The following is a 15508-nucleotide window of genomic DNA, read 5'->3' as shown; positions in this document are numbered from 1 at the left end:
TAGTATTTACCCAAGGGTCTTTCCATACAAATATTGACTTGCCATTCCCAATTCTCCAACAAACTCCCAATCTCAGTACCTCAATGGCTCTCCAAACACTCCCCTAAACAAAATTTATAGAGATATTTTTAATAATTGCAATTTGAATAATTATTGTATTGTAAATGAAATAATTTTTGAATTGGAGCCCCTCATAAATAGGAGGCCTTAGGTAGCTGCCTATGCTGGCTCCCTCTAGAGCCAACCCTGCCTTGTCACTAAGGGTTACACAACAAGAACGAACCAATTTCGAGAAAACCTTTTCCATGTTGTGAGATTTACATCGATACAACTTATTCTCGCACTAGTGACAATTTTAGACCTAGAATTACACTAAATGGATATAGAGACTACTTCTCTCAATAGAGAATTAAACGAAGAGATCTACATAGATCAACCTATAGGTTTCATCATATAAAGAGGAGGAAGACTAAATTTTTTAATCTACAAATATGAATCCAAAATTGTTTCAAACTGCTAATGGGAATGAGTCTGAAGAAAATTCAAATGCTCTCCATAAACCTTCTCAATCTGGTCTAGTTACTGATAAAATTGAATCAAAGTTTTTTGATAAAATTTTATGGCCTAGCAAAGAGATGATTAACATGAGAGAGAGGGGGAGTTAGAGAGAGAAATAAATAAATTTGGACCATTAAGAGGGATGAAGATGATGAGAGGGAGGGATAGAGGCAAAAGAGAGAAATGAATCAAATTAATTTTTTTATAATTTATGGATCCTAATTTTTTAAATAGGTGTAGAATAAAAAAAATGATGATGTGTCCCGTTGACTTCGTGTTGACCGATCACAATTACTGACTGTACAATTTCATGGGAGGTCACCAAAAGGTTGTACAGTTTTGTGTGTAAAATTGAAGGTTGTACACTAAAATGTGAAATAAGGTAATATTGCACACTGTGTCTGTAATTACCCATGAAGCTGCATGTATTGTAGGAGTTAAAATTTTAAGAGATTGTTCTAAGAAAATATTGTCCTTATCTCAGAAGACATATATTAACAAGATTCTCAAATGATTCAATATGTTAGGTTGTAAACTCATAAATAGCCCTATGTTTAAAGGAAATTCCTTGAGTTTAAACATGTGTCCTAAAACACAAACAGAAATTGAACATATGAAGAATGTTCCATACTCAAGTGTTGTTGCACGTTTGATGTGTGCAATAATGTGTACGATATTTGTCATGTTGCTGCCATGATGAGAATATATCAGTCCAACCTTGGACCAACATATTGGATCGCCGTCAAGAGAATTATATGAATATTCCAAAGGTATAACCAATTATTCTTTGTGTTATCGAGGTAAAGATCCACAATTACGAGAATACAAAGATGTAGAATGGACATGAGACTTGGATGAAAGAAAATCCACTCCTAGATACATTTTCTTACTAGGAAACAATGTCATATCTTGGAGAAGCAAGAAACAAGCATGTATAACGCTATCTACTATGGAAGCTGAATATCATACTCATATGCAGTACAAGAGGCAGTTTGGTTGAATATGTATATGGAACACCTAAACATTACTACCTTCCACTGTCCAATAGTAATAAATAGTGATAGTCAAAGCTTTTACAAAATACTAGAGTTTCATAGCAACTCAAAGCTAGCAACTCAAAGCATATAGTGATTAAATACCATTTTGTAAGAAATTTAATTGCACGTAAAGAAGTTAGCATGAAGTATGTATCAATTGTGACACAGTTGCTGATCCTCTCATGAAACCTGTCAATAGCGATGTTCACGACAAAATGTAAGATCTCAAGGTTTATGTAGGGTGTAGACATACTTCTTATCATTTGAGAGCATGGGTATTCAGTAAAAGCCTTTTAAATATTATCAATACACAAATATAAATTTTTATTCGTTGAAATGTTTACTATTATATAGTGATGCATGTGGGATAAAGAAGTAACTTACTTACATGTGTGTTTGATTTTATTTTGTCTTACGATGAGAATGAGGTTGTTTTTTTTATCAAATAAGAGTTTGCTTAGTAACTGAATTCGTCTTGTAAAGAACTATGAAGAGAATTCATTAAAGTACATTATTCATATATACACGTTAATATATAAAGAGGTCATGGGTTGATCTATTGGGTAAAGTTCTGGAAGAACTTAAACTTGTTTGTCCTATTGCCGAAGTAATTCTGAAAATAAAGGAACTTAAGGTTAGATGTTGGGAACATCTGAACCAATGGTTTCATATAAACATGCACTTTTTTTAGAGATAAAAAACAATACCATGACATATGAGTTCATATAATGTGTGACGAAGCGACCCTGAGTGGAAAAGATCGATCTTAATTTTTCATAGTGTAAGACTCATTTCGTAATTAAGTTATTATGGTTTATGAAAAAAATATGTTTTGAACCTTATTAACTCATTCTAGAAGTATAATTTGGATGTGACTGCCTTATTAATTTATTCTCTCATGGGTTAGGTGATAATATAGCTTGTAAATTGACCGATTAGATAAAAGAATTCAAATTATGATGAAATGAATGAAGTTGAAGGGAACTATTATCATTTACCTATTTTAAGTTTTTATGTTTCACAGTCAGGACAATTATACTGAGATGTATAATTATGAAAATAGAATACTATAGAGATCTAATTAAAGTTACAGAAAATATGAATAATGACAGATATTTTTTTTGATACTTTTACATTATTCTGTATATACTTAACAATTGTATAGTACTATGTTATCGAGACACTATATATCTCTAACAAGCGTATAACAATGGTGCTCTTGATAATATGTTGGTCACACGATCTATTTGTGAATATGAAAAGAGAATGAAATCGAGAATTTATAACGAGCGAGAGATGTAGAAATTATGTGCCTGTAGTAATCCAAATTCGGATGGATTACAGATTCATGTTTTTTTTTATCTAATTGTGTTATTAGATAACTAGGAATACTAGTTGCATTAATCCTATCTAATTAAGCTTTAATGGGAATACTAGTCTAATAGGGAAGTTAGAATACTAGTTGACTTATAATTAATATTGTTCAATCCTTATGGAACAAATAAGCTATATAAAGAGGTTTAGGTTGAACATAATACATATAAGAATTAAGAGCATAAATCTTATCTCACTAGAAATCACCCCCCATCTATCTCTTTCTATAAGAAGACTTCGTTCTTAGATCGTGGATGAATCATTCTTCCTCCCAAATAACTTTGGTGGGGAACAACATAACCAGTAATATAAGTTCTTGGTTCGAATTCTTCCAATGCCTACTCAACGTTAATCTGTAGTTCAAGATGTAACCCAATAACCGTATTTGGACCTGTGTGATTAGTTGAATAAAAGTCTTTGAAATTGAAATTTGTTATTTTTTATATGTTTGAAGTATACACGAATTGTAAAAAAAATTCATTTGATTGAATTTGATGTTAAAATTAATTAACTTAGTTTGAAGATGATTAATATCTTACAATTATAATTAATAAAAAAATTCTCTACTTTATAATTAATCTACTAACCACTTAATAACTATTTAATTATTCATTGACAATTGTCGCATTTGTGCTTGAAGATCATGATGGCTCTTTGATAAGTGTCCAATTCAACATTCAAATGTCCACTTTAATGCTAGGTTATTTAATTAATTTGGTGTTATTTTGAGTATTATTGCTTGTTTTGGTTTAATTTGCCTCCACAGGACTCAAATAATTAAAAGGAGCAGAATTGGGCTTAATTGGAGAAATTTTAGACCAGAAAGGAATTTGGTGCTGAATTAAAGGAGTTGAAGCGAAAATGGAGTTAGTCTTGCCCAAGACTAAGGACCTTCGAATCTTCTGATGTTCAAATTGACCAGGACCTTTTCCAACTCGAAATAAAAGGCATAAAATCAGGGATTTGAAATTTGTAAAAGAGGTTGATGATTTAGATAGATATTATTTTGTTACCCAACTTTTAGGAGGGGGTTTTCTCCGAATCCCACATAGAGAAAACCCCCTCCTAAAAGTTGGGTAACAAAATAATATCTATCTAAATCATCAACCTCTTTTACAAATTTCAAATCCCTGATTTTCTGCCTTTTATTTCGAGTTGGAAAAGGTCCTAGTCAATTTGAACATCAGAAGATTCGGAGGTCCTTAGTCTTGGGCAAGACTAACTCCATTTTCGCTTCAGCTCCTTTAATTTAGCATCAAATTCCTTTCTGGTCTAAAGTTTCTCCAATTAAGCCCAATTCTGCTCCTTTTAATCATTTGAGTCATGTGGAGGCAAATTAAACTAAAACAAGCAATAATATCCAAAATAACACCAAATTAATTAAATAACCTAACATTAAAGTGGACATTTGAATGTTGAATTGGACACTTATCACTTTTGCTCTACTAATTTGTTAATAGTGGTGTGCAATCCATCTAGATATACTAGTTCGTTGGATTTCGAGTCGCCATCAATTAGTTTGATTAGATTCGGAACTGACCCTTTCAGGTGATTCAGATAAAGTAGTGGTCTATAATGATTCTAAGTTAGGTTTCTGGTTACATGTAAAAAGACCAAATCTCACCCTACACTACCCAATAAAGTGATATTGTTATATTCCTACATGTTTACTTTCTACGTGTTCATACTTGACATTACTTTAGAGAAATGCAAAAATAGATACTTGCTTTTTACATCTTCAATGACTCTCGCTCTACTGGGTTGTTAATGTGTTGTACAATCCCTCTAGAGAGACTAGTCCATTGGATTTCAATTCCCACCAACCGGGTTGTCATTTGATTGGATGATTAGATTCGAAACTAATATTTTGGACGATTAAGATAAAGTAGTAATCTACGATGATTCTAAGTTAAGTTTCTAGTTACGTACACAGAAGAGATAAAATCTCACCATACCTTGTTCGACAAATTAATATTGATGTATTCCTGAATTTCCTTCATACTTACTTTTTACTAGTTCCTATTTAACATTACTTTGAAGAAATGCCAATCGCACTTTTCAGGCTCATGCCTAAAATAAATAGATATATTTATTTATAAATCCAATATTAATTTCATAAAAATTATACCATTTTTATCTTTAATTATTAATCTTTTATAAAGTAAATTTTGAGATTTGTATAGTTTGAACTCATAATATCCAATTAGAAAACAAGCCTCCTAACCAACTCAACCATCTTTCAATATTGAAATTATATTGCACACACATTAATATAAACTAAATTTAACGGATTATCAGATGTCGAACATATATTACTTAAGGACGGAACACGCAGCAAGGGGCCCGAGCCTCCAAGTCATGGGCTGGCTCCGCCCATGCATAAAAGCGTATAGGATTATAACACAATCATATTCTATGAATTGAGGAGGTTTATGTACATATATGAGAAAAATAAAAAAAAAAATCTAAAATAATTTAATTTTTCTAATAAAAAATAATGTAATGTATTTATAAAATTTATTTAGTTATATAAATTTAATTTAGGGAAAAGTACAAAAATAAACCTTGTGGTTACACCCATTTTCGAACAACACCCACGTGGTTTAAAAGTTTGCAAAGTGGTACTATTTACTTCATTCCGTTAGCAAACACATACCAAATTGACTAATGGTGTTAAAAGTCAAAGGAAAAAGAATTAATTTGGTTCTTATATTTATTTTTATAAATTGATACCCTTATTATCTAATTATTACAAATAAACCCCAAAATAAAAAATAAAAAATAAATATACCATCTTCTTCATCTCTCTTTAATTTCTTTTTTTTTTCTTTCTCTCTCATCTCTCTTAATTTCTCTCTTGATTTTGAATTTCAGATTATGCTTTGTGTTGAGCAAACTTTTTATCTGACTTTGATCATATGTTTTCTCAAAAATCCGAAATATCATTTCATTCAATTCTAAGCTCAAGTATGATGTAGAATCTGAATTGAAAGAGATTAAGCAGCTAATTGAAGAATTATACGAGTCTAAGTTACAGAATGACTTATAGAAGAAAAAAATTAACGGATAAGATAAAACAGGTTAGTGTTTCTCCCAACTGTTTGATAACAACATAACAGGTTTCGAAGCTAACATTCCATGTTTTAGTCAATTGTCTATTTCCTTGAGGATTTTGACCCGAACTTCGCTGAAATTTCGACAAACTTGTCATGATTGCAGAGTTGAAAGAAAAGTTGGAAACTCAAAGTCCACCAGAAACTATTGATGATTTGAGAAAATAGTTGAATAAAAAAGAAGCTGACTTGAGCAACTTTGAAAGTCTTTGCAATACTTTGATAGCCAAAGAAAAAATGGCTAACCATGAATTGCAGGATGCTCGAAAAGAATCGATATGTGTATGTTCTTGCAGTTTTCTTATTGATTCTATTAGTTTTCATGTTCAAAATCGAAAAAGTAACAAATCCATTTACAATATGGGGTTTGCAAGAGACATTGAGCAACAGAACAACATTGGAAATCAAACAAATGGGGGAACAAAGGCAAATAATAGATGAAGAGGACGAGAAATTAAAAGGATTGAGAAATGAATACGGTGAGATGGTGTATGAAGCTATAACAAAAGCAGTGATGGAAGTAAATGAGTATAATCCAAGTGGGAGATATCCAATCCATGAAGTATGGAATATGAAGGAAAAAAGAAGAGCTAACATTAAAGAGACAATTCAATATGTAACCAAGCAGTTAAAGAGATATAAGTTCGTTCATTTACAAAATAAGATTAAAATGACATTTCCATGTTTAGCATTTCTGATTGAAGTGATTTTAGAGAGAGAAATTAAGAGAGAGGTAGGAGAAAGAAGAAAAAAAGAAGAAATTAAAAAGAGATAAAGTATATTTGATTTTTATTTTTTTATTTCAGGATTTGTTTGTAATAATTAGATAATAAAGAGATTAATTTATAAAAATAAATAAATATAAAGATCAAATTAACTCTTTTTTCTTTGACTTTTAACACAGTTAGTCAATTTGGTATGTATTTACTAACGGAATGAAGTACATGGTACCACTTTACAAACTTTTAAACAACATAAATGTTGTTCGAAAATAAATGTAACTACAAAGTTTATTTTTGTAGTTTTCATTTAATTTATCCAAAATACTTTTGTTTTTTTGGTCATGATTTTTCTTCCACTTTCGCCGGCGACAAGTTACACAGCATGCTTTTACTTTGGTACCAAACTCCGACTCTTCCGAACTTAAAATAGTATAAAATCCCAATTTTTTTTTTGTTTCTCTGTGTCCAAACACTTCTTTGAAGTCAACCCTCACATCTCTTCTCATGGACTTCAACAACACTAACTCCAACCACTACTCTCCTTCTTCTTCCTCCACTTCCACCTCCTCCACTCCCCATCCTTCCGCCGCCATCACCGCCACCACCACCACCACCGCCACCTCGACTGATCCTATGCAGTCTTGGTGGGAATCCATCTCTAAAGCTCGCGCTCGAATTCTTTCCCTTTCTTCCCTTCTCCCTTCCGATCTCTCAATTTCTTCTCTTGCTGATTCCGATCGCCCTGCTCTTTCCTTCCTCTCTTCAATTGACGCTTATACTCTGTTCTCTTCTGCTATTTCTGTTTCTTCCTCTGGTTCTGGCGCTGATCCTTTATGTCAATGGCTTTATGAGACCTATCTTTCTTCCGACCCTCATCTTCGTCTAATTGTACTGTCTTTTGTTCCTCTTATTTTGGGGTTGTATCTTTCCCGGATCCACTCGTCAGATTCTGCTTCCGCTCCTTCGCTTGCTGGATTTGAGGCTGTTCTCCTTGCTATTTACTCGTCGGAAGCGAAATCTCGCGCTGGTAAGCCGGTTCTTGTTCAGATTCCTGATCTTTCGCAGCCGTCGCTTTATCATACTCCTCGGAACAAGCAGAATTCACCTGGATTGGATAATTCTCGGTCGCCTGTTGGGGTTTTGTCGCCGCCATTGGAACCGCAGATCGCGGTGAAGTCTACAAAGCGGCCGGTTATTGTTGGTGTTGTCCTTGATTGTTATTTCAAGCAGATCTCGCAAATGCCGAGCTGGTCTAAGGTTGAATTGTGTAAATATGCAAGCTCTTGGGCTGGGCAGGATTGTGCTTGTAAAGACAAATTCGATGGTGATAAAGAAGTTGAAATTGAGAATGGAAATGGAACTGAATATAATAATGGGTACTTTTTGGAGGGGAGGAGATTAAGTAATGGATATGACAGCAATGGGCATGAACACGAGATTGAAAACGTTGCAGAGGAAATGCAGAAATTGGGGATTGAAAGAAATGGCACTGAGGATCTAAAGTCTAAAGGAGTGAAGATTCCACTGCCTTGGGAGATTTTGCAGCCATTGTTGAGAATTCTGGGACATTGTTTATTGGGGCCTGTGAATTCTCAAGATGTTAAGGATGCTGCATCTCTTGCAGTTAGGCGGTTGTATGCTAGAGGGTCTCACGATTTATCTCCACAGGCCATATTGGCCACTCGTAGTCTCATTCAGCTGGATAAGAGAGCTCGGGATGCTGCAAAGATGGTCGCAGCAGCAGCTGCTAATGTTTCCTCCAATGCTAATACACCTAGTAAAGCTAAGAAGCCAGAAATTCTTTTGGTTTCGAAGTGATTGATTTACACTGTGGGATTTGCTTGGCAGGTAATGCACATTCTTCTCCAAAATTTATTCATGATAATTGATAAATGTACGACTTATTGTACTAATGTTGCTCCTGTTACAATTACACGAATTCACTCTTTCTCTTTTGATTCATTGGACGTATTATTAGCATTTTTGTGTTTTTCTCTTCAGTTAGTTATGGAAACTGGATAAGAACTTCATTTTTTTTATTTGAATGAAGATAATCTTTGTTCTTTATGTTGATATTATTGGTAAATATGAAGACAGACCACCATGTTTCTGATCATGGTGTTCTACTGAAATGTCTTTTCTTAAATTTCTTTTGTTTGCTTGTGCATGTGCTTGGTATGGAAGCCGCTGCCTTACAATTGCACCTAAACTGTCTTTCTTCCACCTTATTTATTTGGAATCATCTTATTAACCAATTAGGGAAATGCTGCTTTTAGTCTGATTTTGTCCTGAACCTGTTAGGATAGGAAATGCGCCATTTTACGAGTTCCTTACTTCCTGTAATATAGTTGGTAAATAAACTAATTCTGTGAAGGGATACAAAATTTACCTGCTTAATTGATAGATGTTAGTATCGGGATTTGTCAGTCATACTGTTGCGACCTTTAGAACATTTTTTTATCCAAAAGTAACCTGTGTAGTAAAGGTGTCTTTATGTATACTAGTATGTGGTCCATCTGTTATAAGTTTCAGCAGACCTACAGTCTGTCTTGCTTAGCTGTATCCAGATGACATCACTTCAGATTGCTACACATCTTTATTCCTAAGAAAATGAAGTTTAGATATAATAATTAAATAGACTAGAGAATCAAATAGATATTGGAAATCAATAAATAGCTATTTGCATGGAAGCGGAAATGGGAACTGAAATGGAGATGGAAACGGACACTGGGAAACACGTTATTTCTAAAGAAATATAGCTAGGAAGTGGTAACGAAAACGGAAAATAAACGGACACGAAAAGCAGAAACGCTAATGAAAAATAGTTTTCATGCGACATAGATAAATAGCTTTGCATCCAATTTAGATCGCTGGTTTAGGATCCTTAGGCGCTACAGCTAGGAAAATATTTAATTAGCAATTCAAATTCTGATTTGAATCTTAATAATTGTTTCATCCTTATGTAATGTTCTTGAAAGACTACCTAGGCTACTTGAGATTGTTTGGCCCATGTGCCTGCAAATTTTCAAGAGAGTTGTTTTTATTGGTCCACTGCTTGACTGATAACAGTACACTGACTAAAATATAGGGTAGTTGATGAGTTTCTTTGAGCTTGTATTTGCTAACATTATGGCAAATGTGACATCCTTTTGACATTGACCTCTTACATTTTCTACAATTTTGAAGATTGGAATGATGTTTCTAATACAAAAATTCTATGTTACTTATCGTCACTCAAGTCTGCTTATATAAGTTGCCATCTGATTGGAGAGAGATTCATCTTTTCTTATTAATATTGCTAATTTCTGAAATTGAAGATTAATGCTAAATGATTGAGAAAAGAAAAGAAAAGACGTCTTCCCTAAGCCTTGCCATGGTTCTCTCTCAAACTTCAGACCTTGCTGGTCCAAACTTGGTGATCAGTTGCTTCTTGCTTATTTCTCCAGTTGAATTTTGGTTCTTTGACATGAGAAGTGCTTAAATGAAATCTGTGCTTTTTCTGTTTGTTTGTTTTTATTGTTTTTGGGTGCCCTACTCTATCTGAGATATAACATGCAAATATTGTTTATCATGAATTTTCCTTATTATTTCAACCCATCTACTATCGTGTCAATTTTTCATATTTATCTTAAATAATATTTTTGCATTGTAACATCTTTTGCTTGCATTGTATACATGTACAAGTCGTGTTTATGTCTGCATTATGCGGCAAATGCATCATGTGGATATTGGGCCCGCCAATCAAAATCATATGGTCTTGGAGCATATGGCAAGTCATATAAATTGTTGCTAAGAGAACCAATGAAATCTATTTTCCTCCAAACGTTGTTGTCGTGTGACCGAAGGTCACGGGTTCGAGCCTTAGGAGCGGCCTCTTGCCAAAAAAATTGGCAAGGGAAGGCTTGCCCCCAGTACACCCTTGTGGTGGGACCCCTCCCCGGACCCTCGCTTAGCGGGGACGCGTAGAGCACCGGGCCGCCCCCTTTTTTTTTAGGTGTAACATGAGCCTTTCACTGAAGTCCTTGGAAGGGAGAGCCTCTTAACAATTATTATTTTCCCTTTAGTAATAGGAAACTTGACAACTTATTTCCTATTTCTTAGGTTTTTTTTAGGATATTTTATATTTTGGTAGTACTATTTAGAATATATATATATTTTTTTTGTTCTATTTCTGTATTCATGGTTTGGCCTATAGAGATATTTGATTTTAGTGGAACTAAGTTATTTTGGGTGCGAGAACATAGGTCCTAAATGATGTATTTCACGGTTCTCTATGATGGTTCATGTTAGCCGACCCCGAATCATTTCATGACTAAGGCTTTGTTGTTGTTGTTGTTGTAGTTGTCACATGCTTTTGTGTGCTAATATTTGTATCAAGACATAAGAGGTAGTAATCATGCCACAAGGCAGTTGTGAATGTTGAGATGAATTGGTGAAGTAATCTTGTAATAAAAAGCTGTAGTTTTGCAGATTGAATGTTTGAGAGAACAGAAATTTCATAGGGTGAGAGACCTCTTGGGAGTCCCATTCAGTAGTAGATGTTAGCGTACAAGCTTTGCCCTCATTTAGCAGAGGAATGTGCTTACTCATGGACCTAGTTGTTACAGATTAAAGTGTATGATTAGAGTTACAAAATCGAATATATCTATAAATTCATGCTTGCAAGTTTTCGGATTTTGGGGTTGGGTCCAACATTGTAGTCTCTTTCTGATGTTAAGTGCCTTAATTCCTGAATACCTATCTGTATAAAGCAGTAGTTTTTGGTGTCAAAATTCAAAACATATGTATAGTTAGAGTATCATTTGTCTTGGGGATTGACGAGGAAACAAATGAAGCAATTTTCCATTTGCTGAATTAGTAATGGAAAGGTCCCTGCAAGTCTAGAACCTTGAGAATAGATTGAGTGTTGGACCGTCTTAATATCTCGAAAGCAAGTTCCTCACTTCTGAACCAGGTAAACTAGTAAGTCATAGTATCTTAATCAACTGTTAGATGTAGGTACCCACAGTAATTGAAGTCAATTTTGTGGTGCAGTGACTAAGATTGTCTAGTCTTATTATTATGCAGACTTAATTGAGGTTGTCCAACGATAAGTCTAAATTTTAAAAAGTTAACCTGAAAATGTAAGAGAGATTAGCGGTCTAGTGGATTTTCTTTCCTCTTTTTCTTTTTCGTTTCATTCTCATGAATCTTTAATTGAAATTCATCAGTGTATGCTTACACATGGATGTACTGAGGGTGTGTTTTCATATTAATGCACACATGAAACAACAGAATGAAAAAAAAGAGAAGCCTTATCTAAAAGATTAGCTTTATAGAAATGCCTTGGAACTTTTAGTCCTTCACGAATCTCTTAGATAACGCTTCTCCTTCTCATTGTATTTCCCCATGCATATCCTAGTGATTTGAGTACCAATATCATGCATCTATGGAAGTATTGTAAAGTAGTTAGATATTTGCTAGCATCGTTATTTTTATTTATATTCTGAGCTGCTTTTTATTATGTTTTAAGCTCAAAAAAGTTGCTGCCTTATGCAGGTTTGTTGGATTCATTTGGAATATGAACTTAGTTGGATCATGACTGACTTTTTGCGACAAGTTGTACCTTATTCGATATGGAGATGGAGATGCTAACATATAAAAAGCAGTTCAATTGGGAATTCCTTCGGATCGCACTGGAAACTCTTCCTTGTAGTAGGAGAAACATTTGTGTTAAGCACACTAGGACGAGGGCATCACTTTTCGAGACTGGAATTCCGGGAATAAGGTAAGGTATTTGGTATATATGGTCTTCTTTGCTTATTGGTGTATGTAATTACTTATTGAGAGTGTGCACTAAGTGCATTTTTAGACTTTTAAGCAGAAATTTCTGTTATTCTATATACGAAGTTTGTGAATCTGTAGGGCTCGTGAATCTGTAGGGCTCTCGAGCTACAATATTTTTTCGTTTACGTGGACAAATATTTGTAGAAAATGTACTATTTCATTTGCTGCTGGATTTTAATTTTCTTGTATTATGTCTTTTGTTTTGTTTAAACATTAGATTCAGTCATTGGGTTACCATTACACATTTTCACTACCCTGTAATTTTCTTTTTTTGGCTGTGGAATTGTTTCTTTGTTTCTATGAACTTTATTCACTTGAAACTATTGATAACCCAAAATCAGCAGTGATTGGGATTGTAATAAGATTTCTCCTTCCAAATCCTATATATATATATAAGATTGTCTTCCCTGCAAATTATATGCATACAAGTGTCCCATTTGTCGTGTTATAATCGTTGTGTTAAATGAATCATAAATCATGTTTTCGTATCAAAAATTGGTAGCCTTATATTTCTCACTAAGAACTTGTATTCGTGAATAGAGTCAATCAATTTTTTTCATTTACACAGTTTGATCATAGGGATCTTAATGTCTAAGCTTTATTTGATCATTGATGATTAAATTTGGTCTCTCTTTTAAATTCGCAATTTATGAATTCACTAGTGAAATAATTTAATATAGTTTTCTTCACTTTGCATATTACCAATTGCAAACCTCAATAAATTGTGAACTACCTTTTTAACATTATTATTATTTTGTATTTTGAATAAATTGGGATCCAATTGATAAAAAAATGTTCCGCATTTAGGAATTGGGAACGTCTGATCACAATTGCGAACTACCTATTGTGGTTTAGTTGTTCGCAATTGCCAAAATGCGTATTGAGTTTGTCAAAATGCGAAGTTAATGCAGTCTAATTTAATTTCACATATAGCCAATTGCGAACCTACTAGCCTAATTGGAAAGTAATTTTTAACATTATTATTTCGCAACTTGAATAAATTGCGATCCAGTTGATAAAATTGCATTTCGCGTTTTCAGGAATGGCGAACTACCCATTGTGGTTTAGTGTTCTGTAATTACCAAAATGTGCATGAGTTTGCCAAAATACGACGCTAATTAAAAAGTACTCTATATCATTGTTTAATATGATATATTGACAATGAATTTTGCTCATTTCAGGAGAAGTATGTGCATACAGTTCATTATTTGTTTGATCTCGTGGAATGGTCAATGGAAAAAAAAGTTGCAAATACAATGAGATATGTGAGTGGTAAATTATAGTTGTTTCGGGTTGCAACAAAAATCAAGTTGGAGAGGTAAAAGACAGAGAATTTACACTTCTGTAGGTGTTGATTCAACTTCGTTTGACCTATGTATGTCAATGCAAGCAAAAGACGGTCCAAACAAAGCTTTTAGCAAAGTAGTATGTATTGTTGATCGCAATGATGTACGATGTTTCCTAGAGCATTGTTAGAAAAATTTGATCTATATGATCTCACCATATGTTGAGTTGATACTGCAAACAATATATGCACAAATACCGCGAGATTGTAAGGAGGGGAATGTTGAGACAAGTAATCTCTACAAGACAATACACATCTAAACCCCGTGTTAGATCTATCAAGTTGTTAGATCAATTAAGTTGAGATCCATTTATTGATAGAATGACACATAGTTCATGTGATATAGAGATATTTGGCAGCAATATCACTTTAAACTGTTATGCTGCATTTTGAACCCAAACTCTATGGATATTTGAATTTTACACCACTGTCTACTTTTAGCTTTACTGCTTGATTTTATAAAAATGAAAACAATTTGCATTTTTGTCAATATATTTGCATTTCAGATATACATTATGCATTTTATACTTTTAATTTGCATTTAAATAGACCAACTTCGCAATACATCTGAAGGCTTCACATTTATTTATTTAAGTCTCTTTGCTTGTTTTTCATCAAATTTTACATCGGAAAAACTACAGGGATGGTGAGCCTATTGATTAACTATCAAATTATCATCACGTGTTAAAAAGATAGTATGATGAAGTTTTCTCCTATTATAAATAGAAAAATAAAATATGTAACTAATAAAATTAATTTAGATTAATCCACGCTTCCTATTCACATTCAAATTTGATAATTTTGATGTATATCGGCCGCAAAAATAAAGTTTAGTGACTAGAAATCTTGTCTAAACTCCAGTGAGCATCAATACTTTTAACTGGTTAAGGCTCTGTTCTTTTTTATTAAAATTAGCTGAATTGAACGGAATAGAACTAGATACTACTGAACTGAACTAAAAGTTACTAAAACTGAAAAATAAATAATCCTTTAAAAATAGCAATAATTAAAATAAAAAGTTTATAAAAATAATAATGGTTCTAATAATAATAATAATAATAAATAAATAATTATAATTATAATAAGTAATGATAATTACCGAACTAAGCTGATTACTGAATTGAATTGAACTGAACTGAAATTACTGATACTGAAATTAAGTAATAAAGAACATGATTTTACTATAATTTTAGATATTTTAATGATAGTGAATTAGAATTATTATTTAGTAATTTTTTTTTATCTGATCCCTAAGTTAAGTTAAATTTTAATTTTTTTAATTAATTTATTAATTATTTTAGAAGAAATATAATTGTTTCATTAATAGAAAAAAACTATCTCTCGACGTAAGTAATTAAAAAAGTATAATCCAGAAGTACATCAAATAAGTTTGAATATGTATCTTCAATATTATAGATCGTAATAGAGTAATAATATACAATACTTGAAACTGTTTTTGGTACAACGACGACAAACACACACCACACAAAATCCACTTTATAGTTCTTTTTTTTAAAAATAAATGACTATGTT

At 32.9% G+C, this 15508-nt stretch overlaps 1 protein-coding gene across 1 annotated transcript; it reads left to right on the top strand.

Moving 5' to 3' along the window:
* The first annotated feature begins 7261 nt into the window (after nt 1-7261).
* LOC136202656 (uncharacterized) lies at nt 7262-12821 on the top strand. Its single transcript, XM_065993416.1, has 2 exons — nt 7262-8652; nt 12343-12821. Exon 1 carries the CDS (start codon nt 7309-7311, stop codon nt 8620-8622), a length of 1314 nt encoding a protein of 437 aa, XP_065849488.1. The 5' UTR covers nt 7262-7308; the 3' UTR covers nt 8623-8652; nt 12343-12821.
* The last annotated feature ends 2687 nt before the right edge of the window (nt 12822-15508 follow it).

The sequence above is a fragment of the Euphorbia lathyris genome, chromosome 8 (genome assembly GCF_963576675.1).
Source record: "Euphorbia lathyris chromosome 8, ddEupLath1.1, whole genome shotgun sequence".
NCBI lineage: Eukaryota > Viridiplantae > Streptophyta > Magnoliopsida > Malpighiales > Euphorbiaceae > Euphorbia > Euphorbia lathyris.
This window is presented reverse-complemented; position numbering and strand designations above follow the sequence as displayed.

Excerpts from the sequence above, each read along its gene's own strand:
- LOC136202656 (XM_065993416.1), top strand. The coding sequence starts at position 7,309 with ATGGACTTCAACAACACTAACTCCAACCACTACTCTCCTTCTTCTTCC.